Source organism: Pagrus pagrus, assembly GCF_965226575.1.
Source record: "Pagrus pagrus genome assembly, chromosome: 16".
NCBI classification, from domain to species: domain Eukaryota; kingdom Metazoa; phylum Chordata; class Actinopteri; order Spariformes; family Sparidae; genus Pagrus; species Pagrus pagrus.
This window is the reverse complement of record NC_140200.1, coordinates 7,691,847-7,714,568: the sequence shown is the minus strand read 5'-3', so window position 1 is coordinate 7,714,568 and position 22,722 is coordinate 7,691,847. Positions and strand designations below refer to the sequence as shown.

Below are 22,722 nucleotides of genomic sequence, written 5' to 3'. Positions count from 1 at the left end.
ATCCCTATGTCGTTATTATAATCTGTAAAAAATAATAATCACAATGTAATATGGTCTATGACACTTTCAATGCTTCCTTTTAATTGACTGAAAGCTGTTATAACCATAAAACTCAAAAAACTAAACTACAAAAAGGTCACACGTCTGTCACTGCAATCTATAGAAATGATTTCCAGTCCCTGATTCACAGATTTCAACTTTGATTTATTTTTTATAGTGGGGCCATGATCCTGTAGACATTTAAAACACAGTCTAACAGTTTAAAAGCATTTTTCTTTTTTTTTAACAAAACCTTACAGGAAAACTAACTAAGCTGACAAAGAATGATCTGGTCTTTTTGCTCTGAATGGGTAAATTAATTAAATAACCAATGAATGAATGAATAAACCAGAGGAGTGGCCAGAGGAGCATCCATTGTTTTTATAATTAGACCACTGATCAGTTCTAATTACCAATCAGACTAGCTCTGTTGACCTCCCTTTGTCTTGTTTATACTTTAGCATAGTAACTTCAAACATGCTAACATATAGCATTTAACATTTGGCATACATAATTAATACTTAATTCAACGCAAGTGATCGTCATGTAAAATACACATTTTCTCTTTCATTGAATTGTGTTTTTATATCTCAAAACTATTAAATTAAAGGTGCAGTATGTAAGAATTAGTCACCTGTTGAATTCATACTCCAAACAAATAGAGGGCAGCATAACACCGGAGTTACCACTAACTGCTGATAACTGTCCCTGCCATAAGCTAGTTAGCTCAGTTAGCCGTGCAGCTAGCACTCCTGTCATAGATACTGTATATACTCTGCCCGGACTGGGAGCTTTGAGCACTGTTGGTGCTGTTTGCACCACAAGCACAGGAGTTGAAATTTTTCCTATTGTACGGTGGCCATGAGGGTCAAAACACAACACTTTGAAAGGTGAGATTTTTGTGAAATGTGTTTCTGAATTGTAGTTGTGTTTTGTGAAATTTTGCGTTTTCTGATATGTTCTTGTGTTTTGACCCTCAGGGCCGCCGTAATATTGCACCTTAAGAGCCCTTACACAGCCCTGCTCCCCCCCCACAGTTATTTTCACTCATTCTCCCTGATTAGGGTATGGTGAACATATAGCTCTGCTCACCTTCACCCTGAACACAAGTCCAGTCAGTCAGAATAATTGATAACACCTGTGCCCACACAATTGTCCTGTTGCAGGGCCTTTAAACTCACCATTTGGTCATTTATCTAATGAAACCAGACCCCTCATCATGAAAGCTGCACGTGCATGTTGTGCAGATGTCTTGTTTAGAGTCCAGTTGAAGCACTGCTCTCGACAGTGTGTGAACCAACAAAATTGCATCTCAGAATCCACGAAATAATCTCAAAAGCTTAGTGCAAACATGTTTTATTAACACAGTATAAATACAGTGATTATGCTACATTATTTTACAAACCCTGAGCTCAAGGTAAGACAAGAAAGAAGAGTAATTGATATGTCTGTTCCTAGCTTGTAATTCTCATAGCACTCTATGAATCAAGTGCAAAGTGATAAGATCTGTAATGCAGGCGCTGAGAATGTCAGCTGTATTTCTGAATTATGTACAACTATACAGAATGGATTTCTGTTCTTAAATCTCAGCACTATTGTATTGGGTTGGTCTACCTCGATATGCTTTACATAGCTACAGAGCATATGACAGAGATCTATGCAAATAACCTGTGTATATGAGAGAGACTGGCTGTGTTTTAATGGAGTTTCACTGGGTGAAAACAGTCAAGACAGATCTCCAACTTGGTGTGGAAGGGTTGTGGTCACTGGACCGCTTTTGTTACTGGGTTTGTCTTTTCCTTTCATGAAGAAGGTTAGCAGCTCCCCTTTCCCTTTGACAAATATGGGCCCCCTCCTGATGAAGCGGAAGCCGTACTCCTTCAGGATGTCATGGCAGTCCTCCACCACCTGAGGGCAGCGCAGAGCATAGCATTTAAAGGAGACAAAGAAGTAATAACAGGAGATACTCAGGTGTGTTCTTTGTATTTCTGCTACCTGGATGTTTCCCATCACTCCGGTGGACTCCATCCTGCTGGCTACATTCACCGTGTTGCCCCAGATGTCATAGTGAGGTTTACGAGCTCCAATCACTCCGGCCAAAACTCCTCCCTTATTCAGACCTGAAGGGGACCAACGTGGAAACATGAACACACACACACACACACATGCTTGCAGATGTGCACATGGACAGGCTCACACACATAAACACATGCGCACTGACCGATTCGGAGCATGAAGTTGTTGAAAGACTGTTTGTTGAGGTTGCTGAGGGTGACTTTCATAGCCAAGGCGAAGTCTGCCAGGTCAGCGAGGTGCTGCCAGCGCTCAATCAGTGACTGGTCCTCTGGCTGTGGGACAGAAGTTCAGTCTGGTACAACTTGTACACTTAAAGGGACAGTTCACCCCATAATCAAAAGTACATATTGTTCTTCTTACCTATAGTGCTATTTATCCATCTAGATAGTTTTGGTGTGGGTGGCCGAGTTTTAGAGATACCGGCTGTAGAGATGTCCGGCCACCTAATATAACTGAACTAGATGGCACTCAGCTTGTGGTGCTCAAAGTGCTTAAATAATACATTAGAAAACCTCAATCGAGATGGATATATAGCACCACAGGTAAGGCGAAAAATATGTATTTTTGATTTTGGAGTGAACTGTCCCTTTAATTTCATCAGAAAAGCAGGACCAGTAAAGATAAATGGTACAACAGATTGTTATAACAAGGCGTATGTGTAAGATATCAGCTGGTAAATTATCTCACCTTCCGGTTAGTGTATTCGTTCGTGTTGCTCTCCGGAGTGAGTCCTGAGGCGGCCATGTAGGTGCTTCCTATTGTCTTGATCTTGGTGATGAAGCGGAACTCCTCCCGGTCTAGTAACTGGAGGAGAAAGCACACATCAGTCAAAGTCAAGGGGAGTCGTTTGCATGTAAAACATCTGCAGGTCGGACCATTTAGTTCTCAGTATGTACAAAACACTGCTGGGGCTCACGCTGTCAAAGTCTGAGATGATCTCGTTGAGAATCCGGAGACACTCGATGCCTCCGTTGTTGATGCCCTCTTCGGTGTAGAAGTCAGAGAAGTTGGGGATGGAGGCGAACATCACGCCTGTTTCATTGTACGACTGGCTGTACAGCTCCTACATGTGACAAGTGACATGATGTTAATTTGCTCTGATTGTAAATTTCAGATTTTTCTTGATAAAGGTTTTCATCATCACTGTTTATTAAAAAAAACACTAGTAGAAAGCATTCAAAGATGTGATTATGAAAGTGACCACAAGATGGCAATGACATGCAATGAACTGCATTGTAAAGAGGTGCAGGTGTCACACATGGTGTATTCTTAATTATCCTGTTTGAGATCCCTAGCTCATGTTGTTTTATTTTTCTGTACTCACCGCCCCTCATACATCCACACATCTAAATGAAACAGCACACACTCGTGTACCTCATCTCTCTTCTTAGAGCCCAGGAAGTGTTTGGCCACGTGCTCCGGCAGCATGTTGGTGACCAGCGCTTCGTTCCAGCGTCTCATCTCGAACACCCTCTCCTTCTGGTTGTGCACACCGATCTTCCACAGGAAGAGCTTCCTGGACTGACGCTCCAACTACACACACCACAGAAGGATCGAAAGACGTGATATATTAAGATAAAGGTAAGTTATTGTCACAGGAAGTTGACTTTCAAGGCTGTAGCAGACAGCCCGTGGGTCAGTGAAGTGTGATACAGTGTGGGAGTACAGGAGCAAGGGACTCACATGGCGGGCAAAGAAGTAGAAGCAAATCATCATGACAATGATCATCATGGTCATGAGGTACTTGGACGGCACTATGGACGTTCTGTTTACACAAAGACAGAGGCAGAATACTGATAAAACTAGATAACTGTTAGATAACAGCTGTACATAGACATCATAGCATCAAAAAGCTATTTTTTCACATTCTGTTGATAATTTGAGTTAATTATTGAACATTTTTAACTAAGATTCTCACATATTGCTCCTTTAAGTAAACATAAATGCAGGACTTTTACTTAAGAACAAGATTTGAGCACTTCTCTCACATCTGATATTCATTAAAATGACATAAAATACAGTGCTCGTTGATCTGTTCTACATATTTCTCACCTGTATGAGGCAAACCGTATGTAGTCATACAGGTCATAAATGTCCCTCCAGCTGTAGATGTTGACAGCTCCGGTTGCTGTGACGACCAGCACCATGAGGCCCAGTTTGATCAGGTGGCTGGCCTGCACCAGCATGGCCGTGGCGATGAGCGACATCACAGCCATGAAGCTGTAGTGCTTTGGATTCTCTGCGCAGCCTGCGGGGTCGCCGAGTGACTCCAACACGGGCCCAGAGGTACTGTTGAAGACTCGAAGGGTCGGCGGGACGCAGCTCAGCTAGAACATCACAGAAGAGTCTTTTAACAATAAACATTGTGTCTTAATGGTTACTATTTAGCCAAATTAATCGGCTATAAATATATAAATTAAATACATAAATCAGTTATGTTGACTTCTTTTTCGTCCATGTGTGACTGTCACCTCCGTGTGACAGCTTAGACAGAAAACATGTTCACTTTAGCGTCCTTTGTTTCCTGTCAGAGCATGAAGGCAGCAGTGTGTGCAACAGGCTGCTCCTGTGGGGCCGTGACAAATGAGCCAGCAGGCAGCGAGACAGACGACTAATGGACCCCACTGGGAACATGTAGTCAGACACATAAAAGGCAGTGATAGTTTGATGAGGACAAAGTGGAAACACACATGGAAAGACGCGCGCACATGCACACATGCCCGGGTTGGTTGATATGAAAATAAACACTGGATGGAGGATCTTGTTTTTCAGTTACTGAATTAGCCAAAAACACACGTATCATTTTGTCATTTTATCAAAAATAATCACAATAATATTAGCGCCTTGCAGTCGTACCATGTCAGCGATCACAGCCATGGTGAGAACAAATATGGCCGCCATGGCCCATGTGTTTCTGGCCCACCGCGTGCGATCGATCCACATCGAGAAAGACACCAACCTCTTGGAGAACATCTGTGACAAACAAACATCAATGCCAGTGTGTTTTACTTCATGTAATGTTTCTGTGTATGTAATAAGATTCAATCAATGTTGTTAGTGATCTTGAGCATAAAAGCTGGCAAAGTTTTCCCATCACCACAACCATGGGTACTAATTTGGTTTTCTCACCCTGGGGAAGATGGCAGCCAGGGAGCACAATGTGAGGATAAGCAACAATAGCTCTCCAATGCCGAGAGTCACATAGTTCACGCCCAACCTGGAACAAGAACATACAGTACAACAATACATCTTCAGTCAGTTTCTTGGTCCACCTTTACCATTTTAAAAGCACACTTTATATATTTATATAATATATGAATTCACAGATGTCCAAGGAGCATAACAAAGTCTGTATGTGTTTATTTTCATTTCAAGTGCATATTAAATGCATTTTATAGGATGTAGCAAGGGCTGAAAACTGAGGACATGTGGAGGTGCTTAAACCTGCAGTTCCTCAAGTGGCCACTGAGGCACTGTTGGCAGCATACAGGTACAAAACCCACTTGATCTCTAGCTTTAACAGGAGCTTTGGAGGGCTGGGCTGAGAAGGTTTTCAGGCTTGAGGGGAACCATAGAAGTCTTTGACACAACGTCAAGACTGTTATTTCTTCAAATTCTGTTGTAAATTTTAGTTATTTAATATTTTAAACTAAAATTCGTACATATTGCACCTTTAAATTTCGGTATAATTAAGGACGTGACTGTGTTGAGTGACTGCTAGCTGTTAGCCGTCTGGTAAACTGTCATCTTCACTTGGTTCACCTCAGCCCCGCCCATTCTCTACCTCTTTGGCCAATTTAGGATTAGCCAGGAGTTGGTTGAGGCCTACGAGTGTAATCACGGAGAGTGTGTCCACATTTTGTAAAGTCTACGGGTAACGTGTGAACTCACAGTGGGTCTATGAACACCTCCATTGCTGTAATGAAGAAGAGCACTATCATACAGCAGCAGAAGGCCGCTCCGCTCCGCTTCTCCTTCTCTGAGGAGTAGTGCTCCTCCAACTTCCAGTCCAGAAAACGCAACGACACGGGGTTGATCTGATGATCCTTCATTCTGTGAGGAACACAGACAGTTAAAAGACCATAATCCATAATCATCATCCTCTGCTTTTTTTTGTCTCTTTTTCCACTTCACTTGTTTTCTTACATTTGCTCAGTTTCTCTCTCCAGCAGCTCCTGCTGCAGTCGTCTGTTGATCACTTGTTCGTCGACCACCTTCTCCCTCTGAGGTTGTCGGCAAGACAAGAGAGATCAGACAACTGAGTGACATGTCTGTGCATTTCATGTTTCAGAGGAGTGTGTGTGTGTATGTAAGGTTACTCTGAACCCAGGACATCATAATTCACCTCCTGTTTGGACTCAGTGGACGTGGACTGGGGTGAGGCTGCGTTCCCATTGGTTGCCGTGGTGTTGATCAGCTGTTTTGAATTTCTGTTGGGCAACGTGGCTGGTTTCTGAGAGAGGAGAGGCAAATAAAATGTACTTTTTATGTAATGTACTTTTGATGCGTGATGAATATCGAGTCACTCACAATTCCACTGAGCCCATTCACCACCTGTTGGGGCGCTAGAACCAAGTACGTGTCGATGCCTTTCTCCTGCAGGTACTCGCACCTCTCTCCACCCTCGCCTGGCTCCAGCTCAAACTCTCCGTGCAGGCTGTCCCTGGTGGTCTGGGAAATGTGCACTCTCCTGTGTAGCACAAAGACCTCTTCAAATAAATGGCACAAAAGAATCTGATCGCTCGACCTGAAATGAAAAGAAAAAGTGTTGTTCTCTCACCCAGGAATCCCTCCAGACTCCATCTTATTGGCTACGGTGACGTCTGTGGACCAGACGTCGAACTGCCACCTCTTCTGGCCGAGCACTCCTCCCAGCACGGTGCCCGTGTGGACGCCCACGCGCATGTCCACTTCGGTTCTGGTCTTCTCTCGCACGTACCTGTAGCGAGAGAGAAAGCAATGGGTGGTTGGGTGTGTGAGATATTTTTGCATCTTGTGTGTTTTTTTCAATTGTGTAGGTAAAATCATCAATCATCTGCTTACGAGATGGCATCCACCATCGCTAGGCCCATCTGTATGGAGCAGGCGGCGTGGTCCTCTCTGAAGTCAGGAAGGCCACAGATGCAGTAGTAACAGTCTCCGAGGATCTTAATCCTCAGTTGGTGATATTTCTGCAAGAGGAATTGTGCATAGTTACATAAAGTGTAGCAAAGCAAGACATTGGCGACATCTGGAAAGAAAGACTTTTACATTCCTGCCATCAATATAAGCGTTGTTTTGATCAAGTCAAGAGAAACGACCACATGGAGGAAAGATGCACTCACTGCTGCCAGTTTATCAAAGCGGGCAAACAGCTCATTCAGCAGCTTTACGAGCTCCTGGGCGCTACAGGCGGAGGACAGCTGGGTGAAGCCCACGATGTCAGCGAACAGGATACTGGAACAGAAATAAAGAGGATGAAGTATAAAGTTTGAAAAAGGCTGTAAAAGCATTTCAATCATCATCATGACCGTTTGGAGTTTTTTCGTGACCCTGACCTGACGTTTTCATGGCGGTACATGTACATGGTGTTGAACTGCTGCTGCTGGACCTCCTGCTGGTTGGCCTCGTTCTGCATGCCCTGCAGCATCTCATCGGCGATGTGTTTGGGCAGGATGGACAGTAGGAGTTCCTCCTGCGTGGGCAAGGCAGTTTCAGATCACCTTAAAATATCACTTGTTGAGTGCAAATCATACTGCAATTATTGTAAGTTTTGAGTTTTGTCATGACAGACATGAACAAAAGAATAATTGTTCTTACGTGAACGTGAACGTCTTTGTGTGCGTGCGTGTGTGTGTGTGTTTGTGTGTGTGCAGAGCATGACTGAGGCAGTAAATAGATCCCAGCAGCCCTCGAGAGAGCCTGTCAACTGATCAGATGTGTTCTGGTTGGCGTGTTTCAGCTGTCTTCTCGCAAAACCCCTCTGACACGTCCCTGTGGGAATTCTGTATCTACTTCTTTCCCCTCTATCTGTCTCTGTTTCTCCACCATCAACATCTTCCCCCTCTTTAAACCTTCAGGTCTGCTCACTTTGTTTCCTCCATTGTCACAGTCAGAATCGAGACAGTTTAGTACGGAGGACCGAAACTGCCAAAATCAAAATAATGACAGAAAACAAATGACTCAAGAACACGACATGAAATGCACCAAAACAATACAAATGGAAAATGAATGATTAATGATGATTAATACAAAGGTAAATAAATACAGAAGCAAAATGTAACTAAAATATCAATTTATGTCACATTTAAAAAAAAATATTTATGCCTACATTTACTTCTAATATAACAATAATAATTGTTTTGTTAACATTATCTTTGACTTCTAAAAATTAAAAGTATGGATTAACATCAACGTTTACATACCAGTACTCTTGTAGCATGAGAAGAAATACATGATAGCATGAAATGGCTCTGAAGAAACAGCCCTAATAGTTGATACATACTATACTATATACTGTACATACTACTATCAATTAAGACAAATTTACTTATAAGCAAACAAACCACAAACAACATTATAGAGAGAGAGCAAAGGGAATAAAATAGACAATAATCAAACACATTATTAGAGTAAAAATATCAATTAACTTCCTCCTAACATTCTGGTAAATCTGCTGTTGGTTGTCAGAGTTGGATCTGTCTGTATTGTGTATGTTCGGTCCCTGACGTTGGCCCCGCTGGCGAAAACAACGGTCTCTCTAATCAACCTGTTAGCCCTGCGCTGAGCAAAACACTCTGTAATGAGGCGGCACAGGGCGCTCAACCTCACAGGTGTGTTAGATGTGTGCGTTAGCTGCAAATGAGAAAATGTATGATCTCATTAAGCAACGTAATTCTACCTGTGTGTGTGTTTAACTACCTGCTGGGTGCTCTGCTCCTCCAGTGTGAGCTTGACCTCTAGTGACTGACGAGCCTCCAGAAAAGCTGTCCTGTACTTCCTGTCGGCCATGTAGTACGACATCACACCCACCGCGACGGCACACAGGTACAGCATCAGGTTGGCTAGGAGCTGAAGACGAGGGAGAGAGGAGGCGTGTTTAGGTATGTACAGTGTGTGTGGCTGTTTGCTCATGCTGTCACTTTTTAACCATTGTCTCGGTCCAGATGTGGAGACACGTGGAAACATGTGGACACACTGACGCATTCATTATTTACCACTTTATTAAGGGGCCATTTTTACCTGTCTGACCAGCATGGGCCCCTGCAGGTTATCCTCAATCCTCTGCGCCACAGTCACCCCCAGCACCAGGGTGTGTATCCCACAGGAGAGGGCTGTGAGCAGTATCAGCGGCACCAGGTTCAGAGGGAGCGTCAGGAAGCTGGAGAAACTGAAGAAGGCCTGCCAGCCCGCAGAGTCGCTGGCCTGGGGGAACCGCTCGTAGTTCAGACCCATGTAACACAAAACGTGGATGGCGATCATCAGCCACAGGATGTACGGCACAGCTCCCCGCCACACAGGTGATGCCGGCAGCTTCCGCAGCCAGCAGATCAGGAAGAGCGCGACGTCCGCGGCCAGCCCCACCGCCGCCACCACCACCATGGCCAGCTTGTCCTCAGTGTACACCACCGCGCACATGATGATGATGAAGCTGTTGAAAAGAGCGGCGAACATCGCCAACACCAGCAGGTTCTCCTGCCTCTGTCGGCGGAAATAGCTCTGGTAAAGCCTCTCCAGCGACTCGGGCGTGAAGGTGAGGCGGACCGCGCGCGGCAGGCAGCGGCAGCAGCTGGTCTGCAGCACAGTCACGTCACGCGTCCGAGCCGCGGCATGGCTGGAGTCAGTGGGAACCTCCACCGAGTACTCCACCGAGTACTCTGCAGACGGCTCCGTGTCTGTCGTGTGGACCCGGTTCAAAGACATGTTGGTTCATGAAGTAATACTGTCGCGCAACATTATTCCTCAAGTGCACAGAATGCCATTTCCATCTTTGTGCTGCTTCTGGAAAGTCAAACTTTTAATTTTGTGCAAAAATCCACCCATCTAAATCAAAAACACTTATATTTCCATATATATAATTCAACATAGGCTGTGTCTACAATGAAACCTTGTTTACCTTTTGATATCATTGCCATGTTTCTTCATTTTAAGGTGCCTTTAACTCCCTTAAACTAGATGATCACAGTCTTGGAGCCGCTGCTGCTCTGTTCCCAGGTTGTTTCAGTGGAAAAACTTCTTGCAACCTCTTCTTTCTTGCTGCTGAAGTCCTGCATGCCGCCAACAAAACCCTGAGCCACAGGTGGATATCCATTTGCTTGCAACATGTCATCTTTTCAGAGAGGGAGAAAGTATTTTGATGAATAAATCCATATTCCTCTCAGTCACGCAGAACAGACTCTGATCCTTCGGATGTTGCTTCTCTCTCCTCCCTCCTCCTTCTAAACAGCAGGTCCTCTGTTACTGTTGCTAAGATGACTGCCAGCTTGTGATCATGTCTTGGGAAATGATGGCAGTGATGGTGAGAAGAGGTGGGGAAACGGGTTCGTTAGAGCTGCTCTGCAAAATGTCTAAAAAAATGACTTTTCATTTGATCCTCTCGAGTTTTCTCAGAGAATGACAAGATGTTGATATTTAAAGGGAGAAGACATTTTATTCAGAGGAGAAAGATCTTCATTGTTTGTTTTTTTTATGCCTGAACAAATTAAATAAACAAACTGTCTTTGTTTTCATGACTGAATAAACTGAATAAACAAACTGACCTTAAAGGACAACGCAGTTTCATACTGTTTTACTTTGTTTACATGTGGCGGACCCTGCCACCTTTCTAGCTTCACACAGTTCTGGGGACCTTATTTTCCTCTGAGAACAGCTTGTTTATTCAGTTCTGTTTGTATTATTACCTCATTGATATTGTAAATATTAAAATTCAGAGTTTGGATTTCTTGTCCAAAACTGCATAGTGCACCTTTAACTAAATATACACACAGACACACAGGCTTAGTTAAAAATAATTATCATTTAATTCAACATGGAAGCCACAATAATACATGTTCATGACATGATTGCCAGTTTTGTTCAACAAGGAAATGTGCTTTTAATTGAAACAAAATTATTATTTTTTCTCTCAATGTAGTGCAAAAACATCTGCTCACACACATGCAAATGCACACACCAGATGTAAACTCGATCAGTCTTCGTGTTCTCCTGTCGTCGGTGGTGATTTTCCAATCATGCCACTAAGAGTACTTCCCAATGCCAACACAATAGCCACAAGTACTCCCACAGTCCCCAGTCTCCCCAGAGCCGCGGTACCCAACGCCGCAGCCCCAAGTGCCCCAGCTCCGATAGGTGCTGCTGCCGCGGTGACCGTCTCCATGCCGATTCCTATAATTAGCTGTGGCCCCGTGAGGAGGCCCCTTTGTAGATTCACCTGAGTGTGGAACGGGCTCTTTGGTGCACCCAGGACAAATGCCCCCACTGCAACAAGGGTGATAGTTATAAGTTCTGATGTCGTCAGCAGAATTGATCTCAGCGCTAAACCTCGCATTGCCAAGATTGCACCAACAACAACTGAAGCTAAAACTGCTAAAGCTGAATTTCTAGACCCGAATGCCTGTTTAGCTGCAACGCTCGCAGCTCCGAGTGACACCCCCGCAGCTGTAGCTGCTCCTAGCGCTCCCCCCATGCTGCTCCGGGCCCCAAGAGAAGCGCTCATGTGCAGAATGGCTCTCAGGGCGACTGATGATATTACAGCAGCTCCCGCGGCGACCTTTCCAGCTACCTCCGGCCCCAGCCCGACCATGGCCACTGTTCCCAAGCCAGCTCCTAGCAGGCCTGCAGACAGAAACGCCACCCAGACAACCGACTCCACCATCAGAACCACCTCTGCTTCACAGCCGTCTCCTGCCTCACCGGCCCCTAAGCCTACTGAAAATCCCATTATCCCCACAACAACAGAGTAGAAGAATATCCTCTGTAAAAGTCCGCACTCTGTTTTTGGTCTCTGTGCTATCCTCTCTGTCAGAGCCTTACGAAGGCCGCAAAGCAGAGAGATTGTGAAACCAACGACGAAGAGTCCAACTACTGCGCCCATTCTTCCATACAGGACACTGAGGTAGAGAGTGGTGAAGATGATCAACAGAGCCGTGGTCATGTCGTTAACATTAGTGTACGAGTAGACTGCAAGGACCAGAATGGCTTGCGCTGCAAGGTAGATCCACGATGGAAGGATGCCCGCTAACACCCCAGTGGTGACAGCACCCACCACAACAGAGGCTCCCGCTGTGGCCTCCTCTAACCACGGCAGCCTCACTCCAACTTTGGTCCACAGCTTCATCGCCATGGCAGCGAGGAGGAAACCGCTTCCCAGAGAAAGGAGCACCGAGGTGAACACGAGGCATGCCGTCACCACCCCGACACCGGTGGAACCGGCTCGGCCAGCGGCCAGAGTGGCAGCGCTCAGCAGGACGTCATCTTGGACCAGTGTGGGCTCAATGGCAAATAATGCAGCTTCTCCGAAAGCAAAACCCGCCGCTGCACTTTGTAGGATCGTCCTCACCACACCAGAAACACCTGGGAGTGGGTAAAGACATGATAATGTAGGTCAGGTAGAAATATTTTCTCTCACTGGATGAAAGTAAATAAGTACTAAATATTACACTTGACCAGATTTAAACACATAGTTCAGTTTTCTCATATTTTGGAGGACTGCTCTGCCTGAGAACAGCTATATGAAGTCCACTGCGGCTCTGGAGGAAGCTTTCTTAAGTTTGAGAAAATACCTCTGATTATGTCATCAGGGTTATCATGGCTTGAGCTTGGAAACGACAATATTCTCAAAGTACTTTGGAGGCACTTTATGTCTTAAATTGCAAGTTAACAGTAGAGAGATTAGGGAGAGAGACGGCCCCAATATATTTATCAAAAATCCTGTGTTACAAACTGTTGCACGGCATTTGAAGGATATGGGCTTTCCTCAGATGCTTAAGCACTAGAAATGTGACAAGAGATGGTACAGAGGTGCATTATGGGAAATGTAGGACAGTATTTTAGGGGCTTGTTCTACAGTGTCATTTTATTTTTTTAAAGCTGCTACAAAACTGCTATAAAAGATACAATGTCTTGTTACAGTATATAAAGTACTAAAAATGATCTCCAGCTCCACCTGTCACATTAAACTGCTACTTATATGTTAAAGTAGTAATAATAATCCAATAATATATGTAGTGCTACAGTGTAAAACTGACAGACGTCATCTGCATGTTACCTTTATGTCTGGTATTGAAGTATATTTGCAGAATAAATCTTTACTTTTATAAGTTATATTTTAAAAGCAGGTCTTCTACTTGTAATTAAGTACTTTTATCTCGTGGTATTGATAAGTTGACTTGAGGAAAGCATCTGAAGATTTCTTCCACCACTCTTACACTCTTACACCACTGTTTTCCACACTCTCTGAACTGCTGCTGTCGCTTTAAGAGGAAAATGAAACCACTTGAGTCAGTCCATGCTTAAACTTAAAACCAGGAAGTCTGACTGAACTACGAAAGAACAACAAACATTTCAAACAAACTGTCTCACTGCCTACAGCCGCCTGTCAGTGCAGCTCATACTCTGCAGAAACAGTTACATACGCTGTCTGTGCTCTGCTTACATTCAGGTATCACAACAGCAGCTCTGTGACGAGGCTGCAGCTTTTGGATCCTGTTCAGATACAAACTCTGAAATCCTCTGTTCCACACATGAAAGTAGCTGCATGGATTCCTGATATAATGCTGAGAATATTAAGTTAGGCTCTCTGTGCTGTGTGTTTCTGAGGTGATCTTACCCAGGCTTGTTTCTGCCATGGCTCCTTGTGCTTCGAGCTCTAGGCTCCACCTCTTCCTGTGTGATGTCACAGCGAGAAGAAGGAACCAGAAAAAACATTCATTTCCTCGTCCCTGGCCAGGAGAGGGTATAATGAACAGGTTGAAAGCGCCTGCAGCTTGATGTTTTCTAGTCTTAGTGCCCCTCCTGCTGGACTCTGCTGCACTCTGCATCATGTGAGAGCTCCTCTGTGATCCAACGGGAAACACATGTACTATTCAAAGTGATTTAATACAACACATCTGCCACAGATTCAACATTCAACATGATTAGCTTTTCATTGTCATTGTGTCATTTTGTTGATATTTTCATAGCGATAGAGATGTCAGAGGTCGTCTTGAGGAATTAAAGAACTAGCCTTGAGAAAAACGACAAGCAAAGTGTCATGCAGGAAGATTTCTCACAATCTGGCAACTAAACATGTTCTTATTATGTCTTCTAACTGTTTAGTAAATGATTTATAAAACACTACATGCCTTTTAGATATGTACCAGCAGGCCCCTCGGATCCTCTGCAGCCAGTCTCCTAGTCTCGTAGGATCCTAACAAAAACACAAGAACTAATTGTTTGTGTTTTTAATATTTCTATCCCTTATGTTTTATTTCTTTTGTGGCTTTTATCTAATTTTAACTTTGTAATGTTTTTATTTCTTTACTGTTGTTATTGTTTTTATTGCTTCATTGTTGTAATTTTCTACTTTAAACTTGCAAGTTTTTATTTACTGCTCTCTGTTCTTGTCTTTACTTTTTGTCTGTGTGTTTTGGGTTTTTTTTTGCTCTGTGCTTTGGGCTGCATGCATGCATGAAAACTGCCATATAAATAAAGTTGAATTGATGAAATACATCATAGAGCTTTATAAATGGCGCCTCATCAGATAATATCTTTTTTTAAGACCATGTGTATGCTAACGCTAGCTCTCTGTCACTCGTTGTTGTCGCAACAGAAAGTTAAAGTAGAGAAAGTGGAAACAAGGAAACAAGCTGAGGCGAGTAAAATAGATAAATAATGGGACGCGGCCCGTGTAGTCCGTCCAATAGGAGCTTCCGGTTCTCCGGTCAGCTGACTGAGCCGCTCTGTCACGTGACTGCCGCCTCTCCTCCATACAAGAGCTGCTCAGTGTGAGGTTCAACAGTCAGTCAGAGGACGAGTCCGTCACGGGGGTTTTATATAAAAGTGAAAATAAGAGCAGAGCTGAGGAGACTCGAGCCTCCTTCCTCTTCCTCGTCACGGTGAGAAACTCTCACTGATTTCAAGTAAGTAAGTTTATTTCACCTCGTATGTGATGTGGGCTCGTGGCTGTGCTTGCAAACATTGGCTGTCAAACACCTGAAAGAAACTGTTTTGAATTTACTTTTTATTTTGGGATAATATTCATTTGTTTTATTAATTATTCTGCTGTTTGTATTAGAAAAGCTACAGTTTAGTTGCATTTCTGTAATGCACGTTTTCTATGTGCCACCATGGTGCAGGGAGTGTATGCCCTCTGTAATAATAAGTGCTGGGCTTGGATGTAGTCAGCTGACACTGTGTAACTATGATGTGAGAGGTCACCCAGCAGGTTACTGTTCAAGTCACAGTCACACCCAGTCACGTGAGGCTCAGTAGGTGTATACAGGTGTGAGAGACGCCTGTCAGTAACCGACATCTTCATTCAGCGTACAGGTTTTTTCCTCTGCAGGAATGCATTTGGCCGTGCTCCTGTTGGCCTCTGCGCTCTCTGCGGGCACCCTGGCCCTCGACAATGGCGTGATGAGGACCCCTCCCATGGGCTGGCTGGCGTGGGAGCGTTTCCGCTGTGACATCGACTGCGAGAACGACCCCAAGAACTGCATCAGGCAAGTGTGTTTTAAACTGGCCCTTCGTCTGATGTCACAACTGGGAAGAAAACCCATTTCAGTATCTAACTTTTCCAATTCGGGGTCTGAATCAGGTTTGTTAAATGTAAGACATGATCGTCAGACATGTTCCACCAAAGTGACTCTTGCAGTGATGAGAGTTAACACCTGAAATTTGCAGGTCACCTCACCTTCACAGAGATTTATAGCGAGTTTCAACCGTTAGACCCTCATCTGTACTGTTTTGCTTCATTCTCACTGCCGTCATAGTGTCGTTTTCAACCTGCTGCACACTACCTGCTCAGCCCCAAACGGCTGACAGACACAGTTAGCTACATGCTAGTGAACAGAGTGCTAACGAGCCAGGTAGTTCCCTGGTGGAGACCAAAATCAGAGCTAAAAGACAGTGAACATTTGTAATTAAGCAACTGTTGCTCATATGCGTCGGTGCTATTTACAACAGGCAGCTACATCGAGCGATTCCAACATTTGCAAAACAAATTAATAATATCTGTAACAGCTAATTAGCTATCATACCTAGTGATGCCTGTAAAGTTATGCACCCATCTAATTAGTTGCATTCAAGAAGAGACATGTTGGAGCCCTTTAGTAGCTTGTATCAAGTAACTCACATGCCGCAGCCTGACTACCACAAGGAAGGATCACAACACGCACACAGGAAGTGAGACTTTATTCACCGGTCATAAGTATGTGTCAGTGTTGCGTCTCAGCCTTTTTTTCAACTGCCCTGCAGTCTATTAGCTCTTTATTGCACCTTCTAATGAGACATTTCTGTCCTTCTTCCAGTGAGAATCTGTTCATCGACATGGCCGACAGGCTCGCAGAGGATGGCTGGAGGGAACTTGGATACGTCTACGTGAACATAGACGACTGCTGGTCCTCCAAGGAGAGAGACGCGAAGGGGCGTCTGCAGGCTGACCCTAAAAGGTGATGGAGCAGTGTAAACTGAATGCTCACACAGACCCACACTAACACAGAGCTGTCGTCTCAGCCTCCAAGTCAATAAAAATGTTAAACAGCGTGATTGCAGTGTGACCATCATGCAATCATATGACAATCAAAAGGCAGGAGTCAGTAACTTTTAGTAGTGTGCTGTGTATGTACAATCAAATGCAGCATCAGCATAAATACGAGCTCCCTGGAAGGTGGAAGTGAACACAGGCTCTTCAGACTCGGACCTTCACTATTTGAGTGCATACATACTGTGTAAGAATACAGCTGCTGGGGGTACTTCTTCATATATCTTCCCTCGCTCTTCTTCAGGTTCCCAGGAGGCATCCCTAAACTGGCGCGCTACATGCACGACAGGGGTCTCAAGCTGGGGATCTACGGGGACATGGGCACGCTCACCTGCGGGGGCTACCCCGGCACCCCGCTGGACAAGATCAAGATAGACGCTCAGACCTTCACGGAGTGGGAGGTGGATATGTTAAAATTCGACGGCTGCTATTCTAATGCCACAGAGCAGGAGCAGGGTAAGAAGAGGGGAAGTGACTTTTACATTGTGGTTATTGAGATGTTGCTGATTCGACTCTTGTTTGACTCTTGTGCCTCTGGTGGACAGGTTACCCTCTCATGTCAAAGGCTTTGAACGCTACGGGCCGACCCATCGGCTACTCCTGCAGCTGGCCCGCCTACCAGGGCGGCCTGCCACCCAAGGTATACTTTATATCACCTACATGAAGCTTTAGGCATGACTGTTCACTGAGTCCACTGTTGAGAGTATTACGTTTAGTTTAACGTGAAACTCATTTCTGTTTTCAGGTTAACTACACTCTGCTGGGACAGATCTGCAACCTGTGGCGCAACTACGGCGACATCCAGGACTCTTGGGACAGTGTCCTGAACATTGTTGACTGGTTCTTTGAGAACCAGGATGTCCTGACACCTGCAGCCGGGCCTGGAAGGTGGAACGACCCTGATATGGTCCGTGTAACTGACGCCGTGTATTTTTTTTGCATATAAAACTTTTGCATATGGCTGAGCAGTGACGGACTCAGGAGGTTTGAGTACCGCAGCACCCTACAGGGCTCTTTATGATGTCTTATCTACTGTACGGGCATCCAAGAGGGCACTTTTGTGTTTTTATGATCGGACCTGTTCACTGACAGATAAGCGAGCAGTTATCGAGTTATAAAATGTAATATAGTTTAGGGATAAAAATGTAATTCAGACATTCATAGGTTACGTTTGAGGACCCTTGAGTCATACAAGAACTCACTTTGATAGCCTAAATACAGAAAAACAGACGTTCCTTTCTTGATATTAAAGTCTCATTTCGTCTTCCTTGATCGTGTGACCTTTAACCTCCACAGCTGGTCGTCGGTGACTTTGGCCTCAGCATGGACCAGTCTCGTTCTCAGATGGCTCTCTGGGCGATAATGGCCGCTCCTTTATTCATGTCCAACGACCTGCGCACCATCAGCAGCGGGGCTCGCGTCATCCTGCAGAACAAGATGGCCATCGGCATCAACCAGGACCCGTTGGGCATCCAGGGAAGACGCATCGTAAAGGTGAAACACTCGCAGCTCCTTGAAAAATGCTCAACATGAACTTTTGATTCTTTTTTTTATTATATGCATCATTGACATTTTCCTCGCGCGTCCCTCTCAGGAGAAAAGTGGCATTGAAGTGTTCTGGCGCCCCCTGTTGAACAAGGCCAGCGCTCTGGTGTTCTTCAGTCGGCGCAATGACATGCCCTATCGCTACCAGACCAACCTCGGCAAACTCAACTACACCTTCGGTAGCTACGAGGTAAGTCTTCTAGATTCAGGGAAATCATTCATCATGTCTGGTCGATCCTGTCTCGACGATGTGGACAGAATAAATTCAGCCCTGTACGCTAATTGCACATCTGGCTCACATTATACTGTGCTGCCCGATAGGCTCACGCTCATTTAAGGTAAGTGGGGTTTCTTCAGTCCTTTCCTGGTCATTTTACTGTAAATACTATTTTGATTATCCATATTATGACCATCTGCCTAAATATAGTAGCAGACTTGATCGTGTTCAGATCAGGTTACACCACTCTGTCGTCACTGCAGCCACAGAAGGACCGCAACACGAGCTGCAGTTTCAGTAATTCATGGCGGGAAGTTAACCTCTCAAAAGCACGTGATACTGGGGAGATAATGCTGCACTCTTGGCTTGATTATAATTTTACACAGAGAACTCTGACTGTTGTTGTTTGTGATGCAGTCATCTCTTACCATCAGGGGTCTATTATCTGTCTATCAACATGTGGATCATAAATAAATGGCATTGTTCTTTTCAATCATTACCTTAATGTCATTTTTTCTTAAAGTGACTCATCTTCAGTCTGCCTTTGCCTTTCCTTTTATCACTTCTTATCTATAAATGTTCTGTTTCCACCGCTGTCTCTGACAACCCTGCCGTTAAATATCTACATGGTGCCAATATCACTCTTGCTGACTTACTTAAAGGTGTTGTTGATAACATTCAGCCACTAAACTAGGCATCCCATCTCCCCCCTTCTATTTCATTCACGTTACAACACCGCTGTTGTTTGAATCATCTTCCCCCTCAATGTTATCAATACGAACTTTAACGACTTGATTGCAGAGATATACCCGATCGTTACCTCAGCAGCTGGATCACATCTCATCTCATATTGAATCATGTAACTATAGTATGATCAAAAAAAAAAAACATGGCGGGAGAATCCTCACTTCTTCTTCTTCACTCTCCCTCAGATCTATGACGTCTTCACTGACAGGACCATGAGGCTGAAGGACTCCACTGACTTCGTGGTGTCGTTGAACCCCACCGGTGTGGTCATGTGGTACGTCTCTGCACCCGCCAAACTGAACCTGCGTCAGTTCTACAGAGGCTTTGAGTTCCAGCAGTCCGCCCACGACGATGCAAACGCCGTTCCTCGTGTCTTCCTCTGACCGCCCACCGATTGAACTTCAGCTCCGGTGGCTCGTCACGAAGCGACAACGTACGAGACGATCGGACGCTCGAAGGATTTTACTTCACCATGAGGTGCCGATGAAAAGCTCTGACGTGTGTTTTCTTAAAAGAAGCTCAGGGACAGACGTTTATCACTAATTTTAAATTCTCTCAAATTCTGCACTTGTAGCGTCAATATTAATCAAGTGAACGGGTTCAGAGCAGAAAAGCAGTGATTTGGGACTCAACTTCAGCTGTACAGCTGAGTTTTCACTTCTCTTATTGAAATATTTCTTTTAAGGAAGCAGGATAGTCTGAAGCTGGTCCAAGGAAGGATGATACTGCTGACAACGCTGCCATGCTAGTTTTTCTCTGAATGATGTATATATTCAAAGTGCGCTTTTAGTAAAGGATAATTGTTTTAGTTTTTCAAGATCCAGATGTTTTGCTGAGGATAATTGTTATGAATGTGTGTAATTAAAAGCCGGGGGGAGGGGCTAACTTTGAATGTTGTGTTTACAAACTGCGACTGACGAATCCTTGTTTTTATAAGAATTGATTCAATGAAACGTGTTTTTTTTGTGTGTCCTCACTGAAATAAATAATTTCAGGTCCACTTTTTCAATCTTAAAACAAATGTCTGTGTTTCATTTTGATAAAATTAATAATAAATAATACAACTTTTTTCATATAGCGCCTTTAAAACAGAGTTTACAAAGTGCTGTCGCAGACGAGCATAAGCAGGAAATTCAGGAAGACAATATTGCAGAACAAACACTGGACAGTCGAGCCAAACGAGTCTGAGGAGAAGTTAAATAAAGGAAGCAAAACAAAATGTCAATATGAGAAATTACAAGGAATTGAAGTGCAGAATCGCAGAAAAAATGCAGCTAAAGAGATGAATAAAAGAACAAAACCAGTAAAGGACGGTAAGAAAAGACATCGCATAAGAGGAATTAGAAAGATAAATAGATTAAATCAGTAAAAGGAATAAAAAGAAAGACGAAAAATCTAATTAAAAAGTCTGGAGAAGTGGGTTTTTACTTGTCTCCTCAGGTAGGTTGTCACCTGACGGCAAAAGCACAGTCGCCCTTAGTTTGAGCCTTGACAGAAATAAATAACTGTGTACGTGGAGCAGCGCTGAGACGCTACAGGAACGTGTCTGCGTTCGGACAAAGGCACTCTGGCCTTAACCCAAGAGCGTGGCAACACGGACCCAGAGACACTGAAGCATCCGGAGTCTACTTCAGAGACAGTCGAGGCTCAAACAGTTCACGATAACATGAAAACAGTTCACTGGAACGTACCCAACATGGTTTCAGTTCAGCTTATATGAGCTTTTCAGTTTCATGTATCTCTAAAATAGTTCTACGCTGTTATTCACTCACAGCTCTCACTTCCTAACTGCCAAGGAAGTCTCCGCTTAGGTTGGTGTTGAGTTTTTTGGACGCATAATAACCGGTTACCAAATGTGCCCTGTAGCCCTGTTACAGTACTACTATCCTTGCTAACTGCTACTTTATTTTGAAGGTTTAAGTAAAATGTGAAAACCGCTTTATTTTGCCATTTGAGAGGGTATACATAATGTTTTTGTACACAGAGTGGGTATAAAACCGAACCACTTTGCCGACATGATCCTCAGGCACACATCCGCACTGAGCCAGTAGAGGTCAGCGCTGCTCTCCGGGCTGTACCGACGTGTCACCAGCCGCTCCACCAGCCACATCCGCTGCCAACACATGCACCTGCTGAGGAGCACAAGGACGGTCGGCCCATTCGGCTCAGTCCTTTATCTCTCTGTTGTGATTCACTCTTCTGGCTTCTCCCATTTTCTCCCATGCACAACAATAAGATAATCTTTTTATACCCTTTAATTTCGTCCTTCACTCCTCTCATCTCCCCTCCATTATCCATCATCAGGTAAATCTTCGTTGTATTCATTCTGCCTCCTCATCCTCTCTCCTCCTCCTCCTCCTCCTCGTCTCATTCTTCTAAATCTTGTGCTGCGTAGTATCACCTCTGACCTTGGCCTCAAAGCCCCGTGTTTGCACACAGTCTCAAGATACTGGAGCAGTCACATGGGTGTGTGCATTGGCATGCTACTGCATGCGCGTATGTATGACTGGGTAAACTTGCCTTGCTTATACACACACGTATATACACACACACCCCTTCTAGGTCATTTCAGGACAGATATGTGCGTGCGTGTGTGTGTCAGTGTGTGTGAGAAAGCGGATCTTTGCCTTCCTTTCTTTCCTTTTCAGTCGTCTCAGATATCCTTTGGCTGGCCCGGACAAGACACATCTCTCACTGTCAAGGTCCTCGCCGATCGGGAACATGACGTGGGAGAGCAAAGTGAAGGGAGTTATGAAAGAGAGGACGGTGCGAGCGAGATTTGAGCAAAGGAGGAGGAGGCGGTGGCGCTGTTAGAAGTCTATTAGAAGCTCCAAATGAGCAAAGCAAAGGGGGAGTGCGAGAGATGAGAGACAGTGAGAGAGTGAGTGAGGGAGGGGGGGCCGAGACGAGGAGCGAGAGCGTTCCTGCCGATGCTCACGTAGGCCCACAGCTGCAGAGGCGCAGTTGCCACGCTCGTCTTTGTGCCCCCCCCCACCTCCTCCAACCAACACCAACTCTGATTCAAATCAGGGGCTGATCCCCCCTCCTTCCGCCAACACACGCGTTTGTTGTCACGCTGCTAGTCACACTCTCTGCCTCGCGCCTCTCCAATCAAACCCAGATGTACATGGGGGGGTAGGGGGGTGAACAGTCATGACCGGATGCGCACAGGACTTTGCATATAGGTCAGGATGTATGCATGGTCTCAAAGGGGGCCCCCACACACTCAAAACCCCCCTGTGGTGCTGCCACAGATATAGAAAAGTAATTGAGCTGCGTCTCCTCTGTGTCTGCCCTGGTGTGTAACATTTGCATTCCTAGTTTGTTACTGCACCGTCTGAGAAACTGCAGTTTGCCCGGAAAATGTCTTACGACGCAG

At 44.7% G+C, this 22,722-nt stretch overlaps 3 protein-coding genes across 5 annotated transcripts; 1 reads left to right on the top strand and 2 right to left on the bottom strand.

Annotated features, from left to right (window-relative positions):
- Positions 1–1,325: 1,325 nt before the first annotated feature.
- Positions 1,326–10,535, bottom strand: adcy3b (adenylate cyclase 3b). The gene is given in 20 exon segments (XM_084378301.1): positions 1,326–1,947; positions 2,035–2,159; positions 2,261–2,387; positions 2,803–2,919; positions 3,032–3,178; positions 3,490–3,648; positions 3,799–3,880; positions 4,168–4,442; positions 4,972–5,088; positions 5,245–5,332; positions 6,007–6,168; positions 6,262–6,338; positions 6,461–6,568; positions 6,646–6,891; positions 6,895–7,054; positions 7,159–7,286; positions 7,440–7,551; positions 7,653–7,789; positions 9,016–9,165; positions 9,337–10,535. Coding segments are annotated over 20 exon segments (3,381 nt in total). The 5' UTR covers positions 10,018–10,535; the 3' UTR covers positions 1,326–1,764.
- Positions 10,536–11,091: 556 nt separating this feature from the next.
- Positions 11,092–13,973, bottom strand: LOC311271416 (uncharacterized protein). Its single transcript, XM_084377059.1, has 2 exons — positions 13,922–13,973; positions 11,092–12,666 (listed from the first exon to the last, which is right to left on the bottom strand). The coding sequence occupies exons 1-2, from the start codon at positions 13,938–13,940 to the stop codon at positions 11,282–11,284; spliced, it is 1,404 nt and encodes a 467-aa protein (XP_084233185.1). The 5' UTR covers positions 13,941–13,973; the 3' UTR covers positions 11,092–11,281.
- Positions 13,974–15,077: 1,104 nt separating this feature from the next.
- Positions 15,078–20,364, top strand: naga (N-acetylgalactosaminidase, alpha). 3 transcript variants are annotated; one of them, XM_084377160.1, is made up of 9 exons: positions 15,078–15,212; positions 15,638–15,794; positions 16,602–16,742; positions 17,079–17,290; positions 17,380–17,474; positions 17,580–17,741; positions 18,131–18,328; positions 18,429–18,569; positions 19,529–20,364. In XM_084377160.1, the coding sequence occupies exons 2-9, from the start codon at positions 15,640–15,642 to the stop codon at positions 19,724–19,726; spliced, it is 1,302 nt and encodes a 433-aa protein (XP_084233286.1). In that variant the 5' UTR covers positions 15,078–15,212; positions 15,638–15,639; the 3' UTR covers positions 19,727–20,364. The 3 variants fall into 3 exon arrangements, with proteins under 3 accessions (XP_084233286.1, XP_084233288.1, XP_084233287.1); XM_084377162.1 differs by having other exon boundaries at positions 15,622–15,794; XM_084377161.1 differs by having other exon boundaries at positions 15,615–15,794.
- The last annotated feature ends 2,358 nt before the right edge of the window (positions 20,365–22,722 follow it).

Coding starts and splice junctions, on each gene's coding strand:
- naga (XM_084377160.1), top strand. CDS start 15,640: ATGCATTTGGCCGTGCTCCTGTTGGCCTCTGCGCTCTCTGCGGGCACC. Junction 16,743..17,078: donor CTGCAGGCTGACCCTAAAAG/GTGATGGAGCAG, acceptor GCTCTTCTTCAG/GTTCCCAGGAGGCATCCCTA. Junction 17,291..17,379: donor TGCCACAGAGCAGGAGCAGG/GTAAGAAGAGGG, acceptor TCTGGTGGACAG/GTTACCCTCTCATGTCAAAG.